Source organism: Macaca nemestrina, chromosome 3, assembly GCF_043159975.1.
Source record: "Macaca nemestrina isolate mMacNem1 chromosome 3, mMacNem.hap1, whole genome shotgun sequence".
NCBI classification, from domain to species: domain Eukaryota; kingdom Metazoa; phylum Chordata; class Mammalia; order Primates; family Cercopithecidae; genus Macaca; species Macaca nemestrina.
This window is the reverse complement of record NC_092127.1, coordinates 148,126,392-148,150,681: the sequence shown is the minus strand read 5'-3', so window position 1 is coordinate 148,150,681 and position 24,290 is coordinate 148,126,392. Positions and strand designations below refer to the sequence as shown.

The following is a 24,290-nucleotide window of genomic DNA, read 5'->3' as shown; positions in this document are numbered from 1 at the left end:
CCTGAGCCGAACCCACTTGCGGTTCTCTGGAAGTGCCAGACTGTTCCAGTCTCCCCACTGCCTGGGCTTGCTTTACTGTCTTGATGTCCTGGTAAGCCCTACTCCATTCAAAACCCAGCTCAAACATTTTCTCTGTGAATTCTTCTCTTATTATCACAGGGGATCCCTTCTTTATGCCACATACTATAATGCTTTGAATCAATCAATTTTTGTATGTGTGTTATATATGTGTGTACACACATACACATATATATGTATCTGTTAGAAACTTTATTTTTCTGTATTACAGATTTTAAAAAACGTCTTTCTTCCTGTCCAGATACTAAGCCCCTTGAGGGCAGGGAATGGGAAAATGAATGAATATTGATTGCTTACTCTGTGTCAAGTACTGAACAAGGACGTTTGAAAATATTATTTCATTTAGAGTCTGTATCTTCCTCCATATCTGGGAGGAAGGCAGAGAAGAAAGAAAGGAACAAAAGGACAGAGGGGAAGGAAGAAGTTTATTCCTACGTGTTAAAGCTTAGTTTCCAGAGTTACTTGTGAAAACAAGCATATGTTTTGTGGCAGAGTAAAGGAAGAATTTTAATTGTAAATGGTGAGTCCTGGTAGCCGGGAGAAACTCACCATTCAACTCTGGGCCAATCATGTTACATCCCTGGCCTTGCTTTTCTCACAAGAAGAATGTAACTAAACTTCAGGGGGAAACTTTCTCACATATATAAAATGAGGGTTTGCTTTTCAGACATTTCCTAATCCTGTATATTAGAGTGAGACATTGAAGATGGAAATGCAACTCACAAGACCAGCATTTCCCAAACTGTGCTGGTTTGGGAAGACACAGCGTCTTCCCTGTGAGATGCTGGTTTCTTGAGATATTAACGAGAAAAAGAAAATGCTTCTACATCAAATAGGTTGAGGAAATAGTGCATTTCAATCTTCCTTTCTTTGTACTTCACAATGCATATCAGCATATTAGAGACGTTTGGAGGTTTCCCAAAGTTATTTGAACATGGAATTATCCTTTAGAACATCTATTCATGCCTGACAGAGTAGGCGTGTTTCTCAGAACCAGCTTGAGAAATGTTGCGTTAGACCATCATCGCTCACCCTCATCATAGTAGGAATTGCTTTCTGAAATTCACCAGATTATACTTAAGGAAATGGGTCATAGGTATGTTTGATGGGGAAAAGGTGAGAGGGAGGCTCCGAAGGTGCTGAAAGGCCTTGGGAAACCAAAGGAGCAGTGTCATCTGTGGCCCTGGGAGGACAAGGGAGGACAAACTGTGTCTTGGTCACATGTTCTGGCTTCTCCTTAGCCCATGCCAACACTAGTGACCCCATCACTCTTAGTGTTCTGTAGCACTTTCTGCCTTCTGATAATCTTCATTATTATTAGGTCTCACTATTTTGTCCAGGCTGGTCTCAAACTCCTGACCTCAAACGATCCTCCCCCCTCTGCCTCCCAAAGTGCTGGTATTACCGTCATGAGTCGCTCTGCCTGGCCCTATCTGCATTATTTATTAATGGTGTTTATTATAAGTCTCCCCCACCGGAATGTGAGCTCTATGGGAGAAAGGGATCATTGTTCATTGATGCATCCCAAACACCTAGAACAGAGCCTGGCACATGGTGGGCACTCAAAAATATTTGTTGTTGATTTGGCAGTAGAAAAATATCCACACTGTCCTTCATGGCCTCTTCTCACATCTGGTCTTCCGGAGCCCCAGAGTCATTCTTACACAGGTAGGAGCAGGTAGTAATATGGCTACAAGCCTCACCTCAGAGCCTGAGGACCATTTTAGTTTCTTAGTCCTATGTGGGCTACTGTGTTTGACCTCAAGCAGGTTACTTACGTGCTCTTTCCCCCCCCAGTATTCTCCTCTGCAAAATGGGGATAATATTAGCATTTACCTTACAGGCGCATGAGAATTAAATGAATAATAATTACAGGGGAAAATCTTAAAATAGTGCCTAGTATATAGTGTATGTTATGTTTTTGAGCTTAATTTATGTGACAGCTACTTAAATGAGTCCTATGTTCTAGCTATTATTATTTCTGGGTTTCCTTCTAAAGTTTAGTTGAATTTCTTTTTTCCTCCTTTTGCAACTTTTTGCCAAAATAGCAAAATAATAAAATCATTTGTGGTTGTTTTAAAAGACACACAGCTATCAGTTATTTATCAAATTGACACTGGTTTTGGGAAGGCAGAGACTCTAGGCAAGAGCAGTATTGAGGTAGAGGAAAGAAAGAAAAAAAAGCAAACTAAATAGAAACCATTCCAATGAGCTTTTCTTTTTGTTCTTGGCAGAGTCATTTAAAATGTTACATGACCAACATGGACTGTACTTTAATAGTCTGAGAAAGCTTGGTTACTGCGCTTACATGATAAGTTGGCAGATATCATTGATCTCATGGCGGAGTTTTTATTCCTTCTCTGTTCTGAATGTGTATAATATTGGCTCCCAGTGGGCTCTCATGATCTCACCGGTTGTTCCACACACATTATTTCTTATATGTAACCAGAGGTGGGAGGTATATTTCTATTTTATATTCGGGACGATGAAATATTACTAATGTCACATGTCTTAGAGCATGTCCTTTTTCACAGAGGTGCAGTACTGCTGTGCTTGGCAAGTGGATTAATGCTTCCAGCTTGTTCGTGGTTTCGTGGTGCTGGTTTGATCTGGTGGGTTACAGGTATGTGGAATTTACCTGCAGATAGACCATCACTGAGCTTGGTTATCCAGTTTGTCTGCAAGCATGCACAACTCAACTGAAAGTAGATACAACCATATAAATATGTACTGTGGCCAGATGGGCTGTTGCAACCAGCAGCAGCAACTATAACGCAGATGTCACCAAGGTCACTGGTGACTACCTGCTCTGAATTCCTGCTTCCTCCTACTTCTGCCTCCCCTTCCTCCTGTGGCTGTGCTGCTTTCCTGGACTACACTGCCATAATACTACCTTCTCTTAAAAATACATAAACAAGGCACATGTGTTAAGTAGCAGATTTATAAAAATTCTTGATTTTTAATTAAAAAATTTTTTATTTGTATAAATTTATGGGGTACAAGTGAGATTGATTGATTGATAACTTTTAAGTTCAGGGATACATGTGTAGGTTTGTTATATAAGTAAACTCGTGCAATGGGGGTTTGTTGTACAGATTATTTTGTTACCCAGGTAAAAAGCCTAGTACCCGTTATTCTTCCTGATCTTCTCTCTCCTTCTACCCTTGTCTGGTAGACCCCAGTGTCTGTTGTTCCCCTCTTTGTGTCCATGTGTTCTCATCATTCAGCTCCCACTTAATGAGAACATGCAGCATTTGGTTTTCTGTTCCTGCATTAGTTTGCTAAGGATAATGGCCTCCAGCTCCATCCATGTTCCTGCAAAGGATATGATCTCATTCTTTTTTATGACTGCGTAGTATTCCATGGTATATATTACCACGTTTTCTTTATCCAGTTTACCATTGATGGGCATTTAGGTTGATTCCATGTCTTTGCTACTGTGAATAGCGCTGCAATGAACATATGCGTGCATGTGTCTTTATGGTAGAACAATTTATATTCCTTTGGGTACATACCCAGTAATGGGATTGCTAGGTCAAATGGTGATTCTGTTTTGGGGAATTGTCACACTGTTTTCCAAAATTGTTAGACTGATTTCCACTCTCACCAGCAGAGTATAGGTGCATAGATTGGGTAGTGGTCAAGTCAGAGTTCTTAGGCAATCCCTCACCTGATGGATAGAGTGGACCCATTAAGTAATTCTCATGAATAGCAGATTTTACCTAGAAGATGAGGGCCGTGCATTGCCATGTTGCTAGTTGCCAGACTTCTTTCACTCTTCAAGATTCCTTGCTTTTCTGTGTTTCAAAAATGCCCTTTAGAATTCCATGATGAAGCTCCATTTCCCTTTCTCCTTTACATGTAACAGGCCTAGCCTTCCACCCAGTTTTAGGGTCCATGTCTGCTTACTCAAAGACCTGACCCATCTTTTCCCAGTTACACCCTTTAAGACCCCAGAAGTATCAGTGAAGACAATCATGTTTTGGGCTGCCTTCTTCCCTCTCCCCTAGTCTTTGTGAAGAGGAGGGAGCATTGTACTTATTTTCCTATAACAGAATTATGCCAGCCCTCCTCCTTTCCCTTAAAAGGCAGTATTTAATGATTATAGTCAGGTTTTCTGACTCTAAGTAAAAAAACCACTTTATTATATAGCAAATACTATATTTGGTTTATATAGCAAATACTATATTTGGTTTGAGATGTTGTTAATACATATTGATTAAGCTGGTGATTCAGAGTGGTACACTAGATGCTGTGTTTGAGAGACTATATCAGTAATAGAAGATTTAGGATGACAACATAACAAGTGAATTTCTGTACATCATAAGCGCCATCACATTTGTCTGGAAATGTATGTGTAATCCAGATACATGGCTAAATCGATGAGGTTAGCCAGGTCCTCTTCCTCCTGGAGCTATGTGAACACACTGTTGCAGTCTTGTTGAGCTGTTTGTACTTGCTTGTGTAGTTTTTGATAGGCATTGTATTTGGAGCCTGTGGAGGTTTGTGTGTATGTGGGAATAATCTTTTTTCTCATCACAGGGTTTATTTGTGAGATTCCTCAGGGAAAGAGCCAGGAAAATTTGTCAATGCTGAGTTTGCATTGAGCATATACAGAAGCTTCTTAATCTGCATATAAGTTGGAAAAGGAAAAAGAAATGCATTGAGCATTTGTTCAGCATTTATATCATGCCTTTTCTCATAAAGTATAAGCAAAGTGCTTATTGGGCAGGTAGTTAACAGCTTCATTTTAACCTTAAGAACACAGAGAAATAGATTGTTAGTTAAAGAACAGAAAAGCTGTGAACCTATCGTGTTATACTTATTTCCCCAGACAAGTAAGGTCATATCCTTGAGAGTCAAACCTAATCTAGTTTCGCTGTCTCTCTGCAGTATTAAATAGTAGCTTTAAAGACTCTAAGAGAAGCAGATTTAAGGCTTCTAGAAGGCTGTTTGCAGTAGAAGAAAGCAGGGCCATAATTCACCAGCTTCATTTTCCTTTCTGATCACTTACTCACTTGCAATAAGTTGGAGCTCAAGCTTAATTAACTGGAGGTGGTGCCCACTTTTCACTGTGATTCATCTCTGGAAACCACACAATAAAGCAAGCTGTGGCCAAAGGAATCCTGTTTTCCCACTATACAGTTTAAGTTGACAATCCAACTGGAGACTCAGCATGAAATTAATTATGGCAGTGACTGAACAATTTCATACAAGCAAAGATACAGGTGCTTTAAATGTTGATAGCAGTTAAATCAGTAAAGCCAGAGTTCTATTTTTAAAAAAGGCTAGATAGAGTAAACACATTGATAGGACCCCATTGTACTGTAGTGTTCAGATAATTTTACTACATGGAAAACTTGATTTATTGAAAACTTATATGTGAGTTATTATAACTGTTATTGAAATAGTTACCATTACTTCCACTTGATGTCTTTGATGTTGTACAGGTTTGGGGGAGATTATTGGAAAGGCTCAAACAAAAGCAGTTAAGGAATACAGTTAAGTGAAAAAGGTAAAGTGACTAACAGTGCGTATCGCATGCTACCATTGGTGTACAAAAAGGAAGGGAAATGCATGCACATATATATTTCTTTGTATGTGTAGAGTATCTCTGGAAGGATGCAAAGGTAAGTGCTTACACTGGATTGGTTGCCTTCACTAAGGGGAACTAATGGGTGACGGGACAGAAAGTCCCTTTTGTAGCATTTGAATTCCAATTTTGAATTTATAACCCACTTAAACAGTACAATTTTGGCAGATTTAAGATATAGAGCCCATTTTAAAATAGAAATAAAAATGGTAACAGTCAAGATAAATTTGAGAGATGTTTTCATTCCCTCTAGATAATTCTCTGTAGTAAGACAAAGAGAACAATATTATTCTAATGTCTTTAGATTAGAATATCAAATTCAGAATCATTCTTTTAAAAACAGTCATTGTAAGCCAGTAAGTAAGAAAAATTTAACCTCACTAATAGTCAAATAAGTGCAATTTAAAATGTCATAGCATTTTTGACTTTAATTTGGTAAAGATTTTTGGCATTATTACATATATTTGGTAAATTTTTACCAAATTAAAGATGAAATTTTGGCAGGATTTAAGAGGTGTTGAGACTTGGCAGGTTTTCTACAGGAAGTAAAGACAAGTATTAGGTTTCCTGAAAGTTGCTTTCAGGAAAGCAACTGGTCACAAGTCATGACCTTAAAGTACTTATGCCCCTTAACATAAGAGTTGTGTTGCTAAGAATCTGTTTTAAGGAAATAATAGGTAATGTGGCAAGGGATCATTGACAAAAAAATATGTTCATCACACTGTTGTTTTAAAAACTTGACATGGGAAGCTTCATAAATGGCCAGCAATAGGAAAATACTCATATTGGGGTGTATTTATCCAGTGAAGTATTATATGTACATTAAAATGTTTTAGAAAAAAATTATTTACACTAATAAATGTTCCTGATATAATGTTTCATAAAAAGCAGCATATATAGTCTTTAATATGTGGTACAATTCCATTTATGTAAAAATGCTTCTGTATATACACAGAAGATGACTTAGAAATACACAGAAATATTGGCTGTGGTCATCTCCATCTTAGTCAATCTTAAACTGCTTCTTTTCGGTTCTGTATTTTTAAAATTTCTAAAGCAAATAGGCATTACATTTGTTTTATTTTAAAATGAAAAAATTCCATTGAGGATCTAGGTATTTGAAGATCTCCCTATGAAGTTAAACTCCATGGTTTGTAGAGGACCTTGGAATCTAGTTCTCATGCTCATCTGAGAGATGTTCTTTTTGAAGTGGGGAGAAATAGGCAGTCAGGCAGGTGGCATTGCCCTGTGATGGTGCAATGGAGTGTACTGAACTTATTGAGCTATGGGGCATTAAGATGCTGGCTGGAGCCACTTTCTGCTTCCCACTGCTTTCTGGAGTTCTTGGCCCAAGTAGTGAAGAGTCTGCTGTAGCTACCCTTGAAGGGTGGGTCCCAATTACACAACATGGATTGGAATGTTTCAAAAATGCCATATTTTCTATGGAAAGGGATTATATTGATGGTCCCAAGATGGAGTGGACCCTGCAGTGCTATTTCAAAGCTGATTTCACAAGAATTGGGGGAAAGGTTATGTGACCTCAGCATTGGCTCAATAAACTAACATTTACAGAGTGCCTGCTGTGGATCAGACAGAAAGCATAGCTACCAACACCTAGCAGGCTGTTGGGTGATGAATGAACTGATTGCAGAATTGCTCAAGCAGTGAACCTACGAATGCTACCTCTTCTCTTGGGGCTGTGTGGTTGGAAAAGTCAATGTACCTCTTGTAGGATAGGTGGTAGCGTTAGATGGACAGAAATTCCTTTAGAAGCCCCTTAACAGAAGTGTTCTAGAAACCACACTCTACCTGTTTTCTAATGTCCTGTATCTGATTGGTTAAATGTAATGGACATATTTTTGGTATTACAGATAATTTTAGTTTTTATTGCTGTTAGGATCTTAACAGCAACGACCTAAAAATGCCTTTTTCCCTCCTCCTGCCCTTTCTGAAGAAATAGCACTGAACTGAGATTTACTAGATCCACATTCTACCTCCAGTTGAGACAGTAACTGGCTGTGTGACATTGGGCAAATCACATTAACCTTGTCAGATCTTAGTTTTCTCATCTGTCTGGAGATTGGATCAGTATACCCCTAAGGTCTGTTCTGGTTCTAAAGGCTATAAATTGGTCATCCTCTAAGCTCAACTGCTTTCCTGTCTGATTCATTTCTCTCTCTCACAAACAGGAACAGCTTCAGCTGCGGGGCTCCTTTACCTGCACACGTGGGCAGCTGCTATGTCCGGCTGTGTCTTCGCCGTCTTTACTGCGTCCATGTGGCCTCAAGCACTTGGACACCTTATTAACTCAGGGACAAACCCTGGGAAAACCATGACCATTGCCATGATATTTTATCTTCTAGAAATATTTTTCTGTGCCTGGTGCACAGCTTTTAAGTTTGTCCCAGGAGGTGTCTATGCTAGAGAAAGATCAGATGTGCTTTTGGGTGAGTAAATTTGAAAGGTCTGGATTAAAATAATTGCTCAAAAATATCCTTATGGACTGACCAGGATTTAGCACCTTATGTAACTGGTAGAAGTAAACAGGATGATCTAGCTTTCTTAATAAAATAGACTATCTTGATTAAAACATAAAACCTAGAGGGATGTCTAAATTATAAATTAAAAACAAATGTCTTAATTTACCAGTGCATTTGAGTAATACTTATTACTACAAAGGTCTTTTAAATTAATTAGTTGTGAAAAGATTCGGTCCATACTAAAGTGTAAACAATGTAACACTTGTGTTATATGACGTGTTAGGAAAAGGTATGATCATGATACTCATGCTGCCACTTCAGTGGTTGGCTTGTAAATATACTTGGGGATTGTGATTTTTTGGTTCCCCTGAATTTCATTTATGAATGTTTTTTTGAGATGAGGTCTTACTCTGTTTCCCAGGCTGTAGTGCAGTGGTGTGATCATAGCTCACTGTAACCTTGAGCTCCTGGCCTCAAGCGATCCTTCTACCTCTGCCTCCCAAGTAGTTGGGCCTACTAGGTGTGGGCCACCACACTCCACTAATTTAAAAAATTTTTATAGAGACGGGGGTTTTGCTATGTTGCACAGGCTGTTCTTGAACTCCTGGCCTCAAGTGATCCTCCTGCCTTGGCTTCCCAAAGTGCTAAGATTACAGGTGTGAGCCACCACACCTAGACGCTATCATTTTTATTTAGTATATTTGTACCAAAAAATTCATATATCTTAGTGTAAATGATAAACCTCCAAATCATAGCACAAATATATTCACCATTTTAGTGGTTATGAATTTGCATACCAAAATTATAATTTCATAAACTTAGCTCAGTTTAATATTTTAAAAATTGATTCATATACCAAAATTATAATTTCATAAACTTAGTTCAATTTTAATATTTTAAAAATTGGCTTCTGGCAATAATAAAATTATTGGTGTATACCAGGCATACATAAATTGAATGTTGTGAATCATTTAGATTACATAATTTTAGCTTAAGTAACATGTCAAATTCTTCCACAAAATGTTTGAAAGATGAGGAGAAAAAAACATGTTAATAAGGGATAAACTCGTTCGTTTGTTCAGTTATTCATTAAGAACATTAACATGATTTCACTGGTTGTCTACATTTTGAAAAAAATATGATCATGTACCTTATGTTCCAGGAACAGTGCCAGATACTGAAGATTATTTTTTCACCTTTTTATCTGTATAAATTTGTGGGGTACAAGTGCAATTTTGTTACATGCATAGGTTGCATAGTGATTAAGTCAGGACTTTTAGAGTATCTATCACCCTAACAGGGTACATTATACCCATTAATCAATTTCTCATCACTGCCCCCTTTCCCACCCTCTCATTCTTCTGGTCTACTTTATATACCATTCCCAGCTGCTGAAATATTAAAAACACCCACTGTCCTTGCCTACCTGGAGCTTTAGTTGAATGGGGGAAACACCATATATAAAACGAGACAAATACTTAAGAAATTACAGTTGTGCGAGTGCTACTCAGGAGAAGTGAAGGCTTCTATTTGGGTTCTGTTTTTTTCTTTTTCTTTTTCTGTTGCTCCAGCTGGAGTGCAGTGGTGCAGTCATAGCTGTGTATCCTTGAGCTCCCACCTCAACCTCCCAAGTAGCTGAGTCTCCAGGCACACACGACCATGCCTGGCTGATTGTTATTTTTTGTAGAGATGGGGTCTCACTTTGTTGCCCAGGCTGCTGTCGAACTCTTGGGCTTATGCAATTCTCCTGCCTTGGCCTCCCAAGGTGCTGGGATTACATCTACCTGAGTTCTGCTACAGTTCCCCTGGTGCCCTGACAGATATCCAACTACTCTGTACATTTTCCCATATGCTTTTCTACCCCATGAGCTAGACATCTGTCAGGACAGGCTGGCTTGAAAGACATATTTTCAAATTACATGAAATATTTTTGAATTAACTTGGAGAATTTGGTATTTCTGGAAAATACTCAAGCTTTCATCTAATGAGAGAAATACATTGCTGTATTTCTTCTGTGGTAACCTTGGCTTTGTAAACTTTGTATTTCTTCTGATTTCTTTCAGGTGTGTGTACTCTCCCCTGCTTTGTTTTCTTGTCCAATGCCCTGCTTTTTTTTCTTTTACAAGCTTGCTTAGGGATCTGCCATGAGAATAAAACACATGAAAGTAAGAACTATTCCATGCATGAGTTTGTTTCTTTAGAATTTTATGAACGATGAGTTTTTTTTTTTTTTTAGTTTCTTCTCACTACTTATGGGATTGTAGAAACAGTGCATAATTACAACTTCATACAACTAAGAACTTTAAAGAAAAATAAGAGTGATGTTATTTGATGAAGCCACAAAAGCCAAGAAATATTAGTAATATTTAGAGTAGCTTTTAATACAACTGAGTAGAAAATAATCTTTATTATATCAGAATTTAGTTATAAATTTATTTTCTGGGTTCCTCCTGCTGTTTCCTGGAAAATTGGATACCGCTGGTTTTGCTTAGCTTTTGACTTTCACTTGACGTTTCTTAAATGCCTTAATTTCTTAATTTCCATATGGCAGCATATCTCTGTTTCCATTTTTAGTGTGTATGGTTTTAGATGAAGTAAGTAAACTTTAAGTGTAAGCTAGTTTGTTGTGCATCCCAGTTTAGCTCTACTTTATTGTCTGGCCTGTTGGCACACTGTGAGTTCCGGCATGCATCCTCTGTGCGGCCTCTGTGGCTGGAGAACTCATTTCCTAGGGCAGAATTATTGCAACAAGCACTGCCATATTAAGAGCCTACATATGCTCCATTGTGATCCTCAACCTGGTGCACGGAAGCGCTCTTACTGCATCCCTATGGGGGCTCAGAAGATTTCACTGTCCCCTGCTCAATCAACAGTCAGTCAGCAACACCGTCAGCAACCTAACAACTAGGAAATACTCAAGAAATTCAAAGAAATATGCATCAGGAAAAGGCTGGGGTCCTCTCACTTAAAGCATGATTCCTAGAACCCTACCTGATATTTTCCAGTTATCAAAGGCACTACCAAAGTAATTGCTTAGGTTCTGAGATAAATTAAATCAGTACATGAATTTCCAGGGTATGTTCCTTTAAAAGAAATCTCAGCTGCTGGAATACAACATTGGAAGGATTTTTGGATCAGAGTATAACGTATTCTTTCTTTCCCTTATAACAGGGACAATCTTGTTAATTATTGGGCTGAATATGCTATTTGGTCCTAAGAAAAACCTTGACTTGCTTCTTCAAACAAAAAACAGTTCTAAAGTGCTTTTCAGAAAGAGTGAAAAATACATGAAACTTTGTAAGTATAGTTTTACATTCTTAAAAAATTAATTATATAAAATTCTAAATGTATGAAATTAAAGAGTATAATGGTCCCTCAGGTGTCCTTCATCCAGTTTCAGCAATTCTCAACATTTTGCCATGTTGTTAACGGCTATCTTCTCTACTTTTTTTAAAAAATTATACTTTAAGTTCTAGTGCACATGTGCACAATGGGCAGGTTTGTTACATAGGTATACATGTGCCATGTTGGTTTGCTGGACCCATCAACCTCGTCATTTACATTAGGTATTTCTCCTAATGCTATCCCTTCCCCCGGTCCCTACCCCATGGCAGGCCCCGGTATGTGATGTTCCCTGTCCTGTGTCCGTGTGTTCTCATTGTTCAATTCCCACCTATGAGTGAGAACTTGCAGTGTTTGGTTTGTTGTCCTTGTGATAGTTTGCTGAGAATGATGGTTTCCAGCTTCATTCATGCCCCTGCAAAGGACATGAACTCATTTTTTATGGCTGTGTAATATTCCATGGTGTATATATGCCACATTTTCTTAATCCAGTCTATCAGGACATTTGGGTTGGTTCCAAGTCATTGCTATTGTGAATAGTGCTGTAATAAACATACGTGTGCATGTGTCTTTATAGTAACATTATTTGTAATCCTTTGGGTACATACTCAGTAATGTGATGGCTGGGTCAAATGGTGTCTCTAGTTCTAGATCCTTGAGGAATCACCACAGTGTCTTCCACAATGGTTGAACTTATTTACACTCCCACCAACAGTGTAAAAGCATTCCTATTTCTCCACATCCTCTCCAGCACCTGTTGTTTCCTGATTTTTTAATGATTGCCATTCTGACTGGTTTGAGATGGTATCTCATTGTGGTTTTGATTTGCATTTCTCTGGTGACCAGTGATGATGAGCATTTTTTCACGTGTCTGTTGGCTGCATAAATATCTTCTTTGGAGAAGTGTCTGTTCATATACTTTGCCCACTTTTTGATGGGGTTGTTTTTTTCTTGTAAATTTGTTTAAGTTCTTTGTAGATTCTGGATATTAGCCCATTGTCAGATGGATAGATTGCAAACATTTTTTCCCATTCTGTAGGTTGCGTGTTCACTCTGACGGTAGTTTCTTTTGCTGTGCAGAAGCTCTTTAGTTTAATTAGATCCCATTTGTCAATTTTGGCATTTGTTGACATTGCTTTTGGTGTTTTATTCATGAAGTCTCTGTCTATGCCTATGTCCTGAATGTTATTGCCTAGGTTTTCTTCTAGGACTTTTATGGTTTTAGGTCCTACATTTAAGTCTTTAATCCATCCTGAATTAATTTTTGTACAAGGTGTAAGGAAGAAATCCAGTTTCAGCTTTCTATATATGGCTAGCCAGTTTTCCCAGTACCATTTATTAAATAGGGAACCCTTTCCTCATTGCTTGTTTTTGTCAGGTTTGTGAAAGATCAGATGGTTGTAGATGTGTGGTATTATTTCTGAGGCCTCTGTTCTGTTGCATTGGTCTATATATCTGTTTTTGTACCAGTACCATGCAGTTTTGGTTACTGTAGACTTGTAGTGTAGTTTGAAGTCTGGTAGCATGATGCCTTCAGCTTTGTTCTTTTGGTTTAGGATTGTCTTGGCTATGCGGGCTCTTTTTTGGTTCTATATGAACTTTAAAGTAGTTTTTCCCAATTCTGTGAAGAAAGTCATTGGTGGTTTGATGGGGATGGCATTGAATCTATAAATTATCTTGAGCAGTATGGCCATTTTCATATTGATTCTTCCTATGCATGAGCATGGAATATTCTTCCATTTGTTTGTGTCCTCTTTTATTTTGTTGAGCAGTGGTTTGTAGTTCTCCTTGAAGAGGTCCTTCCCATCTCTATTAAGTTGGATTACTAGGTTTTTTATTCTCTTTGTAGCAATTTTGAATTGAAGTTCATTCATGATTTGGCTCTCTGTTTGTCTGTTATTGGTGTATAGGAATGCTTGTGATTTTTGCACACTGATTTTGTATCCTGAGACTTTGCTGAAGTTGCTTATCAGCTTAAGGAGATTTTGGGCTGAGACGATGGGGTTTTCTAAATATACAATTATGTCATCTGCGAATAGGGACAATTTGGCTTCCTCTTTTCCTAATTGAATACCCTTTATTCTTTCTCCTGCCTTATTGCCCTGGCCAGAACTTCCAACACTAAGTTGAATAGGAGTGATGAGGGAGGGCATCCTTGTCTTGTGCTGGTTTTCAAAGGGAATGCTTCCAGTTTTTGCCCATTCAGTATGATATTGGCTGTGGGTTTGTCATAAATAGCTCTTATTATTTTGAGATATGTTTCATCAATACCTAGTTTATTTAGGGGTTTTAGCATGAAGCGCTGTTGGATTTTGTCAAAGGCCTTTTCTGCATCTATTGAGATTATCATGTGGTTTTTGTCTTTGGTTCTGTTTATATGCTGGATTGCATTTATTGGTTTGTGTATGTTGAACCAGCCTTGCATCCTCGGGATGAAGCCAACTTGATCTTGGTGGATAAGCTTTTTGATGTGCTGCTGGATTCAGTTTGCCAGTATTTTATTGAGGATTTTCGCAGTGATGTTCATCAGGGGTATTGGTTTAAAATTCTCTTTTTCTGTTGTGTCTCTGCCAGGCTTTGGTATCAGGATGATGCTGGTCTCATAAAATGAGTTAGGGAGGATTCCCTCTTTTTCTATTGATTGGAATAGTTTTAGAAGAAATGGTACCAGCTCCTCTTTGTACTTCTGGTAGAATTTGGCTGTGAATCCCTCTGGTCCTGGACTCATTTTGGTTGGTAGGCTATTAATTATTGCCTCAATTATTGCCTCAATTATTGCCTGTTATTGGTCTAGTCAGAGATTCAACTTCTTCCTGGTTTAGTCTTGGGAGGGTGTATGTGTCCAGAAATTTATCCATTTCCTGTAAGTTTTCTAGTTTATTTGTGTAGAAGTGTTTATAGTATTCTCTGATGGTAGTTTGTGTTTCTGTGGGATTGATTGTGATATCCCCTTATCAATTTGTATTGCATCTGCTTGATTCTTCCCTCTTTTCTTCTTTATTAGTCTTGCCAGCGGTCCATAAATTTTGTTGATATTTTCAAAAAACCAGCTCCTGGGTTCATTGATTTTTTTGATGGATTTTTTGTGTCTCTATCTCCTTCAGTTCTGCTCTGATCTTAGTAATTTCTTGCCTTCTGCTAGCTTTTGAATGTGTTTGCTCTTGCTTCTCTAGTTCTTTTAATTGTGATGTTAGGGTGTCGATTTTAGATCTTTTATGCTTTCTCTTGTGGGCATGTAGTGCTATAAATTTCCCTCTTAACACTACTTTAAGTGTGTCCTAGAGATTCTGGTACATCGTGTCTTTCTTCTCATTGGTTTCAAAGAACATCTTTATTTCTGCCTTCATTATCTCGGTGGAGATATCCCTTTTATCATTTTTTACTGCATGGTGTTAGGGTGTCAATTTTAGATCTTTCCTGCTTTCTCTTGTGGGCATTTAGTGCTATAAATTTCCCTCTACACACTGCTTTAAATGTGTCCCAGAGATTCTGGTATGTTGTATCTTTGTTCTCATTGGTTTCAAAGAACATCTTTATTTCTGCCTTCATTTCGTTATGTACCCAGTAGTCATTCAGAAGCAGGTTGTTCAGTTTCCATGTAGTTGAGTGGTTTTGATTGAGTTTCTTAATCCTGAGTTCTAGTTTGATTGCACTATGGTCTGAGAGACAGTTTGTTTTAATTTCTGTTCTTTTACATTTGCTGAGGAGTGCTTTACTTCCAATTATGTGGTCAATTCTGGAACAAATGTGATGTGCTGCTGAGAAGAATGTATATTCTGTTGATTTGGGGTGGAGAGTTCTGTAGATGTCTATTAGGTCCACTTGTTGCATAGTTGAGTTCAATTCCTGGATATCCTTGTTAACTTTCTGTCTCGTTGATCTGTCTAATGTTGACAGTGGGGTGTTAAAGTCTCCCATTATTATTGTATGGGAGTCTAAGTCTCTTTGTAAGTCTCTAAGGACTTGTTTTATGAATCTGGGTGCCCCTGTATTGGGTGCATATATATTTAGGATAGTTAGCTCTTCCTGATGAATTAATCCCTTTACCATTATGTAATGGCCTTCTTTGTCTCTTTTGATCTTGATGGTTGAAAGTCTATTTTATCAGAGACTAGTATTGCAACCCCTGCTTTTTTTTTTTTCCATTTGCTTGGTAGATCTTCCTCCATCCCTTTGTTTTGAGCCTATGTGTGTCTCAGCATGTGAGATGGGTCTCCTGAAAACAGCAAACTGATGGGTCTTGACTCTCTAATTTGCCAGTCTGTGTCTTTTAATTGGAGCATTTAGTCCATTTACATTTAAGGTTAATATTGTTATGTGTGAACTTGATCCTGTCGTTATGATATTAGCTGGTTATTTTGTTCATTAGTTGATGCAGTTTCTTCCTAGCTTTAGTGGACTTTACATTTTGACATGTGTTTGCAATGGCTGGTACCTGTTGTTCCTTTCCATGTTTAGTGCTTCCTTCAGGATCTCTTGTAGGGCAGGCCTGGTGGTGACAAAATCTCTAAGCATTTGCTTGTCTGTAAAGCATTTTATTTCTCCTTCACTTGTGAAACTTAGTTTGGCTGGATATGAAATTCTGGGGTGAAAATTCTTTCCTTTAAGAATGTTGAATATAGGCCCCCACTCTCTTCTGGCTTGGAGAGTTTCTGCCATGAGATCTGCTGTTAGTCTGATGGGCTTCCCTTTGTGTGTAACCTGACCTTTCTCTCTGGCTGCCCTTAACATTTTTTCCTTCATTTCAACTTTGGTGAATGTGACAATTATGTGTCTTGGAGTTGCTCTTCTCAAGGAGTATCTTTGTGGCATTCTCTATATTTCTTGAATTTGAATGTTGGCCTGCCTTACTAGGTTGGGGAAGTTCTCCTGGATGATATCCTGCAGAGTGTTTTCCAACTTGGTTCCATTTTCCCTGTCACTTTCAGGCACACCAATCAGACGTAGATTTGGTCTTTTCACATAATCCCATATTTCTTGGAGAATTTGTTCATTTCTTTTTACTCTTTTTTCTCTACACTTCTCCTCTTGCTTCATTTCATTCATTTGGTCTTCAACCACCAATACCCTTTCTTCCAGTTGATCGAGTCGGTTAGTGAAGTTTGTGCATTTGTCACGTAGTTCTCGTGTTATGGTTTTCACCTCTATCAGTTCTTTTAAGGTCTTCTCTGCATTGATTATTCTAGTTATCCATTCATCCATTCCTTTTTCAAGGTTTTTAGTTTCTGGTTACATCTGGTTACATCATTCCTCCTTTAACTCTGAGAAGTTTGATTGAGTGAAGCCTTCTTCTCTCAACTCGTCAAAGTCATTCTCCATCCAGCTTTGTTCCGTTGCTGGTGATGAGCTGTGTTCCTTTGGAGGGGGAGATGTGCTTTGATTTTTTGAATTTCCAGCTTTTCTGCACTGCTTTTTCCCCATCTTTGTGGTTTTATCTGCCTTTGGTCTTTGATCATGGTGACGTACTGATGGGGTTTTGGTGTGGGTATCCTTTCTGTTTGTTAGTTTTCCTTCTAACAGCCAGGACCCTCAGCTGTATGTCTGTTGGAGTTCGCTTGAGGTCCAGTCCAGACCCTGTTTGCCTGGATATCAGCAGTGGAGGCTGCAGAAAATAGAATATTGCTGAACAGTGAGTGTTGCTGTCTGATTTTTGCTTGGGAAGCTTCGTCTCAGGGGTGAACCCCACCGTGTGAGGTGTGAGGTGTCAATCTGCAGCTAGTGGGGGATATCTCCCAGTTAGGCTACTCAAGGGTCAGGGACCCCCTTGAGCAGGCAGTCTGTCTGTTCTCAGATCTCAACCTCCGTGCTGGGAGATCCACTGCTTTCTTCAAAGCTGTCAGACAGGGGCATTTACCTCTGCTAAGGTTTCTGCTGCTTTTTGTTTAGCTATGCCCTGTCCCCAGAGGAGGAGTCTACAGAGGCGGGCTGGCCTCCTTGAGCTGTGGTGTGCTCCACCCAATTGGAGCTTCCTCGCGGCTTTGTTTACCTACTTAAGCCTCAGCAATAGTGGGTGCCCCTCCCCCAGTCTCACTGCTGCCTTGCAGTTAGATCTCAGACTGCTGTGCTAGCAATGAGGGAGGCTCTGTGAGGTGGGACCCTCTGGGCCAGGTGTGGGATGTAATCTCCTGGTTTGCCATTTGCTAAGACCCTTGGTAAAGCACAGTATTAGGGTGGGAGTTACCTGATTTTCCAGGTGTTGTGTGTCTCAATTTCCTTTGGCTAGGAAAAGGAATTCACTTCCCCCTTGCACTTCCCAGGTGAGGTGATGCCTCACCCTGCTTCAGCTCTCACTGGTCGGGCTGCATCTTCGGACCAGCGCCAACTGTCCGACATGCCCCAGTGAGATGAACCTGGTACCTCAGTTGAAAATGCAGAAATCACCCGTCTTCTGTGTTGCTCACACTGGGAGCTGGAGGCAGGAGCTGTTACTATTTGGCCATCTTGGGCACGCCCCCACCTTTCATATTTTTTACCTGTATGTTTTGGGCTGCCCCTTGAACTAATTCTCTATTCAGCTTGTCTAATTCAATTGTCTTTGAATTTCTAATTTCAATTATTATAATTATCTTTTTATTTCTAGAACTCTATTTGATTTCTTTTAAAAGTTTTCTGATTGTTTATTTTAGTCTCATGTTCCCTAGTCATACTTTTGAATACCCTCCTTTATCTTTGTAAATATAATAAGCATACTTGTTTTATATTCTGATTCAGAAAGTTCCAACATCTGTCTTTGTGGGCTTGATTCTGCAGAGTGTCTTTTTTCTTTGTTTCCTGCTCATGGAAACTTGTTTTCTTGTATGTTTTATGACTTATTTTTACTTTAAGCTCATAGTCCTTGGAACATTTTTAGGGAAAATTCTTGAAACCTGAGTTTAAAGAGTTGTCGATGTATACATGTCACACATGAAATTTAACCCAAGAACTACACATTTTCCCTTTGCACAAAATCATTGGCCAATAAATTCAATGATTTTATAAACCTTGTTATTTTAAAACAGATTTAGGTATTTTTTTTTTCCTAGTGCCATGTGTTTATTCCCTCCCATGTGAGTGGTTCACATACAGAGCCCACACCATACAGAGTGGGCACCATGGATTAGGGCAGCATTCCTGGCTTCTGAGGGGAGGATCTTGGCCTCACAGTGTAAGAAAGGAGAGGATGTTTTATCTCCTGCACTCACTAGGGCCTAGGGGACCCAGGAGCAAATTCCACCCCTTCCACCTCTCAGCTAAGGAGAAGCCACCTTGGTGACATTTAGTTCCAACCATTATAGTAAGTGGAGAAGGGATTGTCCTGGTCCCAACCATTACAGGGTGAAGATATAAACAGTAAAGGAAGGTATAGTTTGGATGAGGCCACGAAAGAGGGTAGATGACACCATCAGAAGCTTGTGCAGGGGAGGGGCAATGACTCGGCTTCTGGGCTGCTTAGTCCCTGATTTGGCAGGAAGGGTATGGAAAATGGGTGGGGCTCATTGTTTGGCATTGATATCCACGAATTCAGGCTTGAGGGAAGCACCACACAGGAAGAAGCCATCCACGTCAGGCTGGCTGGCCAGCTCCTTGCAGGTTACCCTGGTCACAGAGCCTCCATAAGTGATACGGGTGCTCTGAGCCACATCAGAGATGTTGGATTTAAGACATCCTTGGAGCTTCTTTTGTACTTCCTGGGCCTTTTGGGGTGTTGCAGTTTTGCCAGTACCAATGTCCCACACAGGCTCATAAGCCAGGATGACCTTGCTCCAGTCCTTCACCTTATCTGCGATGACCTTTGTCTGCTCGAAAACAACCTTCTTGGTGATGCCAGCTTCCCTTGCATCTAGCTTCTTCCCAATGCAGGTGATTACTCCAAGTAACTCTGCCAGAGCATGGGCCACTTTCTGCCCAATCTGTTCATCTGACTCCCCAAAGACATGCCTTCTCTCTGAGTGCCCCAGGACCACCCATCTGGCTCTGCAGTCTTTGATTTTGCCAGGGCTGATCTCCCCAGTAAAGGCCCCATTAGTCACTTTGTAGCAGTTCTGCACAGGCACAACAATCTTGGGATCTAGCTTCTGCTGGGTGAAGTTGATACAGGCAGTGGGGGGGAGAGCAAACCACCTCGGTGTCAACTGGCACCTTGGTCACATTCAGTGCCAGTGAGCTACCCAAGACTCTTCTTCCGCCCATTCATCTTCCAGTTCCCCCATCATGAAGAACTTCTTGGAGGGCACCACAGCACTGGAGATGAGGCACTGAAGGTCAGTGTCAGCAAATTTATTTTATTTTATTCATTTAAAAATAAATAATCATTTCTTTTTTCTGTTTAGTTCTGTGGCTGCTTGTTGGTGTGGGATTGTTGGGGTTAGGACTACGGCATAAAGCCTATGAGAGAAAGTTGGGCAAAGTGGTAAGTAATTAAAAACCTTGAAATAGAATTTTATATGGTATATATATGTGCATATATTTGTACACGTTACCATTCTGATTGAACCTGGATCTGATGACTTCAGAGCCCTGGACTCTATCTTCTAAACTCTTATGTGCCAGACTGATAAGATAGTGGGATTATTTTATGAAGTTGGGTTCTTGGAACAGGATAGGCCCGTATACTAGGGACAGATTGTTGATGATTTTGTTTTATGGAGTTATTTCTGCCATTCATGATTTAACATATCTAAACTATTTGTATTAGTTTGTTCTTGCACTGCCATAAAGAAATACTTGAGACTGGGTAATTTATAAAGAAGAATTTTAACTATCCCATGGTTCTACAGACTGTACAGGAAGCATGGAGGCATCTGCTCAGCTTCTGGGGAGGCCTCAGGAAACTTGCAATCATGGTGAAAGGCATACAGGGAGCTAATTATCTTACATGGTGGAGCAGGAACAAGAGAGAGAGGGGGTAGGTGCTACACACTTTTTTTTTTGGTTTTTTTTTTGTTTGTTTGGTTTTTTTGGATGGAGTCTCACTCTGCTGCCAGGCTGGAGTGCAGTGGTGCGATCTTGGCTCACTGCAACCTCTGCCTCCCAGGTTCAAGTGATTCCCTTGCCTCATCCTCCCAAGTAGCTGGGACTACAGGCAGTGTGCCACGGCACCCAGCTAATTTTTTTTTTTTTGTATTTTAGTAGAGATGGGTTTCACCATGTTGGCCAGGATGGTCTTGATTTCCTGACCTTGTGATCTGCCTACCTCCCAAAGTGCTGGGATTACAGGTGTAAGCCACCACGCCTGGCAGGTGCTACACACTTTAAAACTACCAGATCTGATGAGAACTCACTCCTTCACTATTACAACAACACAAAAGGGGGGTGTTTTATCATTTATTTATTTATTGGAGAACAGTACCGAGGGTATGGTGCTAAACCATTCATGGGAATTCCACCCCCATGATCTGGTCACCTCCAGACCCCAGAGATTACAATTCAACTTGAGATTTGGTAGGGACACAGATCCAAACCATGTCACTATGAGATAAGAAACTATTTTGCATTGGACTTTCTGTACTTCTTGGTAGATATTGCTGAAGATAGCAATGTGAGATTCTTTAGGAAAACTCTTACAGATAATACTATGGGTAGCTTATGCCTTGACAGGTAGTAAAACTTTTCTTGTCTCTTTCTTTCCTCTCTTGCTATCTGCAGTTTTAAATGTTTTAATATCCTTTTCTCTTTTAGAACAGTTGGCAGAAATGAGAATAAGCAATTGAATGTTGTGCTTTCTATCTGATCTGATAAAAAGTCTAGTGTATTTCATAATGCAGTCAGAGGTACAGTTTTGGTTAAAATAGAAATTGTTGAGGGTTGACTTTGAATTTTAGCAGTCTGTACTACCAGGAACATTTTTCATTTTGAATAAAAAGCTACACTGAGAACATAGACCATGTTTCTCTTCTTGATCTTTGTACGTCCAGTAACTTACAGAGTGCTTGGTAGGTATTCAGAATTAAGTAACTATTTCTTAATAAGTAGATAACAGTAGATGATCATTACATGTTCCTTTAATTGTTGGTCATTATTATTGCAACATAATGTCCATCAGAAAAGGATACCTAATGTCATCCAGGAATTCTTTTGGAAGGAGTTATTTGAATTGGATTTAATACCTGTTCTTTTGCTCATTTGCTCATTCATTCATTTGGCTAGTGATTACTGAATGTTTCTTTATTACCTGGTGCCAGGGATACAGATATAAACAAGTTGGACAAGAACCTGCCCTGCCAGAGTTTGCATTCTAGTAGGGGAGAATGATAGTATTCAGAGAACAAATAAAGAAATGATCTCATTTTAGACCAAGCTGCCACGAAGGAAACAGGATTGTAGAATGAAAGGTAACTGGGTATGGGGGATTAGAGAAAGCTGTCTGAGGAGAGGTGACATTTGAGATGAAATTTGCAAACTGAGAAAACAGTTGTGAGGGCTGGGATGTTGGCAGAAGGAACACATATAGAGGACTGAGGGAGAACCACACTTGGTGTGTTTGAGGGACATCAGGGTGACTGGCTTGGCTGAAGCTTGGTGAAGAGTAATAGATGATGTGGAGAGGCTGGGGAGGGCCATACCAGGGCCTTGTAGAACACAGAAGTGTTGCTGTTATTTTTTTCTTATTTTCATTTTATTATTAGTATTATTTTTAATGTCAATAGTTTTTTTTTTCAATTTTTTTATTTTTTAGCTGGCGTCTCACTCTGTCACCCAGGCTGGGGTGCAGTGGCATGATCTTGGTTCCCTGCAACCTCTGCCTTCTGGCTTCAAGCGATTCTCTTGCCTCAGCCTCCGGAGCAGCTGGGATTACAGGTGCACACCACCATGCCCAGCTAATTTTTGTACTTTTAGCAGAGATGGAATTTCACTGTGATGGGCAGGCTGGTCTCAAACTCCTGACCTCAAGTTATCTGCCTGCCTTCGCCTCCCAAAGTGCTGGGATTACAGGCATGAGCCACCGTCCCTGGCCATTGTCAATAGTTTTTGGGCAGGTTGTTTTTGGTTAGGTGGATAAGTTCTTTAGAGGTGATTTCTGAGATTTTAGTGCACCCATCACCCAAGCAGTGTACACTGTACCAAATATGTAGTCTTTTTTTGTTATTACATTTTTTTTCAATAGGTTTTTGGGGGAACGGGTGGTGTTTGGTTATGTGAATAGGTTATTTAGTGGTGATTTCTGAGATTTTGGTGCATCCATCACCCGAGTAGTGTAATTGTAACCAATTTGTAGTCTTTTATTCCTCACTCCCTCCCACCCTTTGCCCTGAGTCTCCAAAGTTCATTGTATCATTCTTATGGCTTTGCATCCTCATAGCTTAGCTCCCACTTATGTGCAAGAACATATAATGTTTGGTTTTCCATTCCTGAGACACTTCACTTAGAATAATGGTCTCCAATTCCATCCAGGTTGTTGCAAATGCCATTATTTTATTCATTTTTATGCCTGAATAGTATTCCATTACACACACACACACACACACACACACACACACACACACACACGCACACACACATTATCTATCTATCTATCTATCTATCTATCTATCTAATCATATTTTCTTTATCCACTTGTTGATTGATGGGCATTTGGGCTGGTTCTATATTTTTGCAATTTCAAATTGTGCTGCTGTAAACATGTATATGCAAGTATCTTTTTCATATAATGACTTCTTTTCCTCTGGGTAGATACCCAGGAGTGTGATTGCTGGATCAAATTGTAGATCTATTTTTAGTTCTTTAAGGAATCTCCACACTATTTTCCATAGTGGTTGTACAAGTTTACCTTCCCACAAACAGTGTAAAAGTGTTCCTTTTTCACTACATCCACGTCAACATTTATTAGTTTTTGATTTTTTGATTATGGCCATTCTTGCAGGAGTAAGGTGGTATCACATTGTGGTTTTGATTTGCATTTCCCTGAACATTAGTGATGTTGAGCATTTTTCCATATGTTTTTTGGCCATTTGTATATCTTCTTTTGAGAATTGTCTTTTCATGTCCTTAGCCCACTTTTTGATGGGATTTTTTTTCTTGCTGATTTGTTTGAGTTCCTTGTAGATTCCGGGTATTAGTCCTTTTTCAGATGTATAGATAGCAAAGATTTCCCCCTATCTTGTGAGTTGTCTGTTTAGTCTGCCAATTATTTCTTTTGCTGTGCAGAAGTTTTAGTTTAATTAAGCTCCATCTGTTTATCTTTTTTTTTGTTGCATTTGTTTTTGGGTTCTTGGTCATGAAGTCTCTGCCTAAGCCAATTTTAAAAGAGCTTTTCCAATGTTGTATTCTAGAATTTTTATGGTTTCAGGTGTTAGATCTAAGTCTTTGATCCATCTTGAGTTGATTTTTCTAAAAAGTGAGAGATGGGGATCCGGTTTTATTCTTCTACCTGTGGCTTGCCAGTTATCCTAGTACCATTTGTTGAATAGAATGTCCTTTTCCACTTCATGTTTTTGTTTGCTTTGTTGAAGATCAGTGGACTGTAATCATTTGGCTTTATTTCTGGGTTCTCTATTCTGTTCCATTGGTCTATATGCCTGTTTTTATACCAGTGCCATGCTGTTTTGGTGACTAGGGCCTTATAGTATATTTTGAAGTTGGGTAATGTAAGGCCTCTAATTTATTATTTTTACTTAGTCTTGCTTTGGCTATGCAGACTCTTTTTTGGTTCCATATGAATTTTAGGTTTTTTTCCAGTTCTGTGAAGAATGATGGTGGTATTTTAATGAGAATTGCATTGAATTTGTAGATTGCTTTTGGCAGTATGGTTATTTTCACAATATTGATTCTACCCATCCATGAGCATGGATGTGTTCGCATTTGTTTGTGTCATCTATGAT

At 39.3% G+C, this 24,290-nt stretch overlaps 1 protein-coding gene and 1 pseudogene across 5 annotated transcripts in view; one reads left to right on the top strand and one right to left on the bottom strand.

Annotated features, from left to right (window-relative positions):
* LOC105464787 (cell wall biogenesis 43 C-terminal homolog) overlaps positions 1–24,290 on the top strand; it is a 140,913-nt gene that overhangs the window by 9,790 nt on the left and 106,833 nt on the right. For all 5 annotated transcript variants that reach the window (XM_071093607.1, XM_011712846.3, XM_071093609.1 and 2 more), the window contains exons 6-9: positions 2,613–2,701; positions 7,861–8,118; positions 11,323–11,448; positions 19,803–19,882. In XM_071093607.1, the coding sequence (XP_070949708.1) occupies positions 2,613–2,701; positions 7,861–8,118; positions 11,323–11,448; positions 19,803–19,882 (553 nt within the window). The remainder of the gene's footprint in view (positions 1–2,612; positions 2,702–7,860; positions 8,119–11,322; positions 11,449–19,802; positions 19,883–24,290) is intronic.
* Positions 18,966–19,748, bottom strand: LOC105464788 (triosephosphate isomerase-like; annotated as a pseudogene).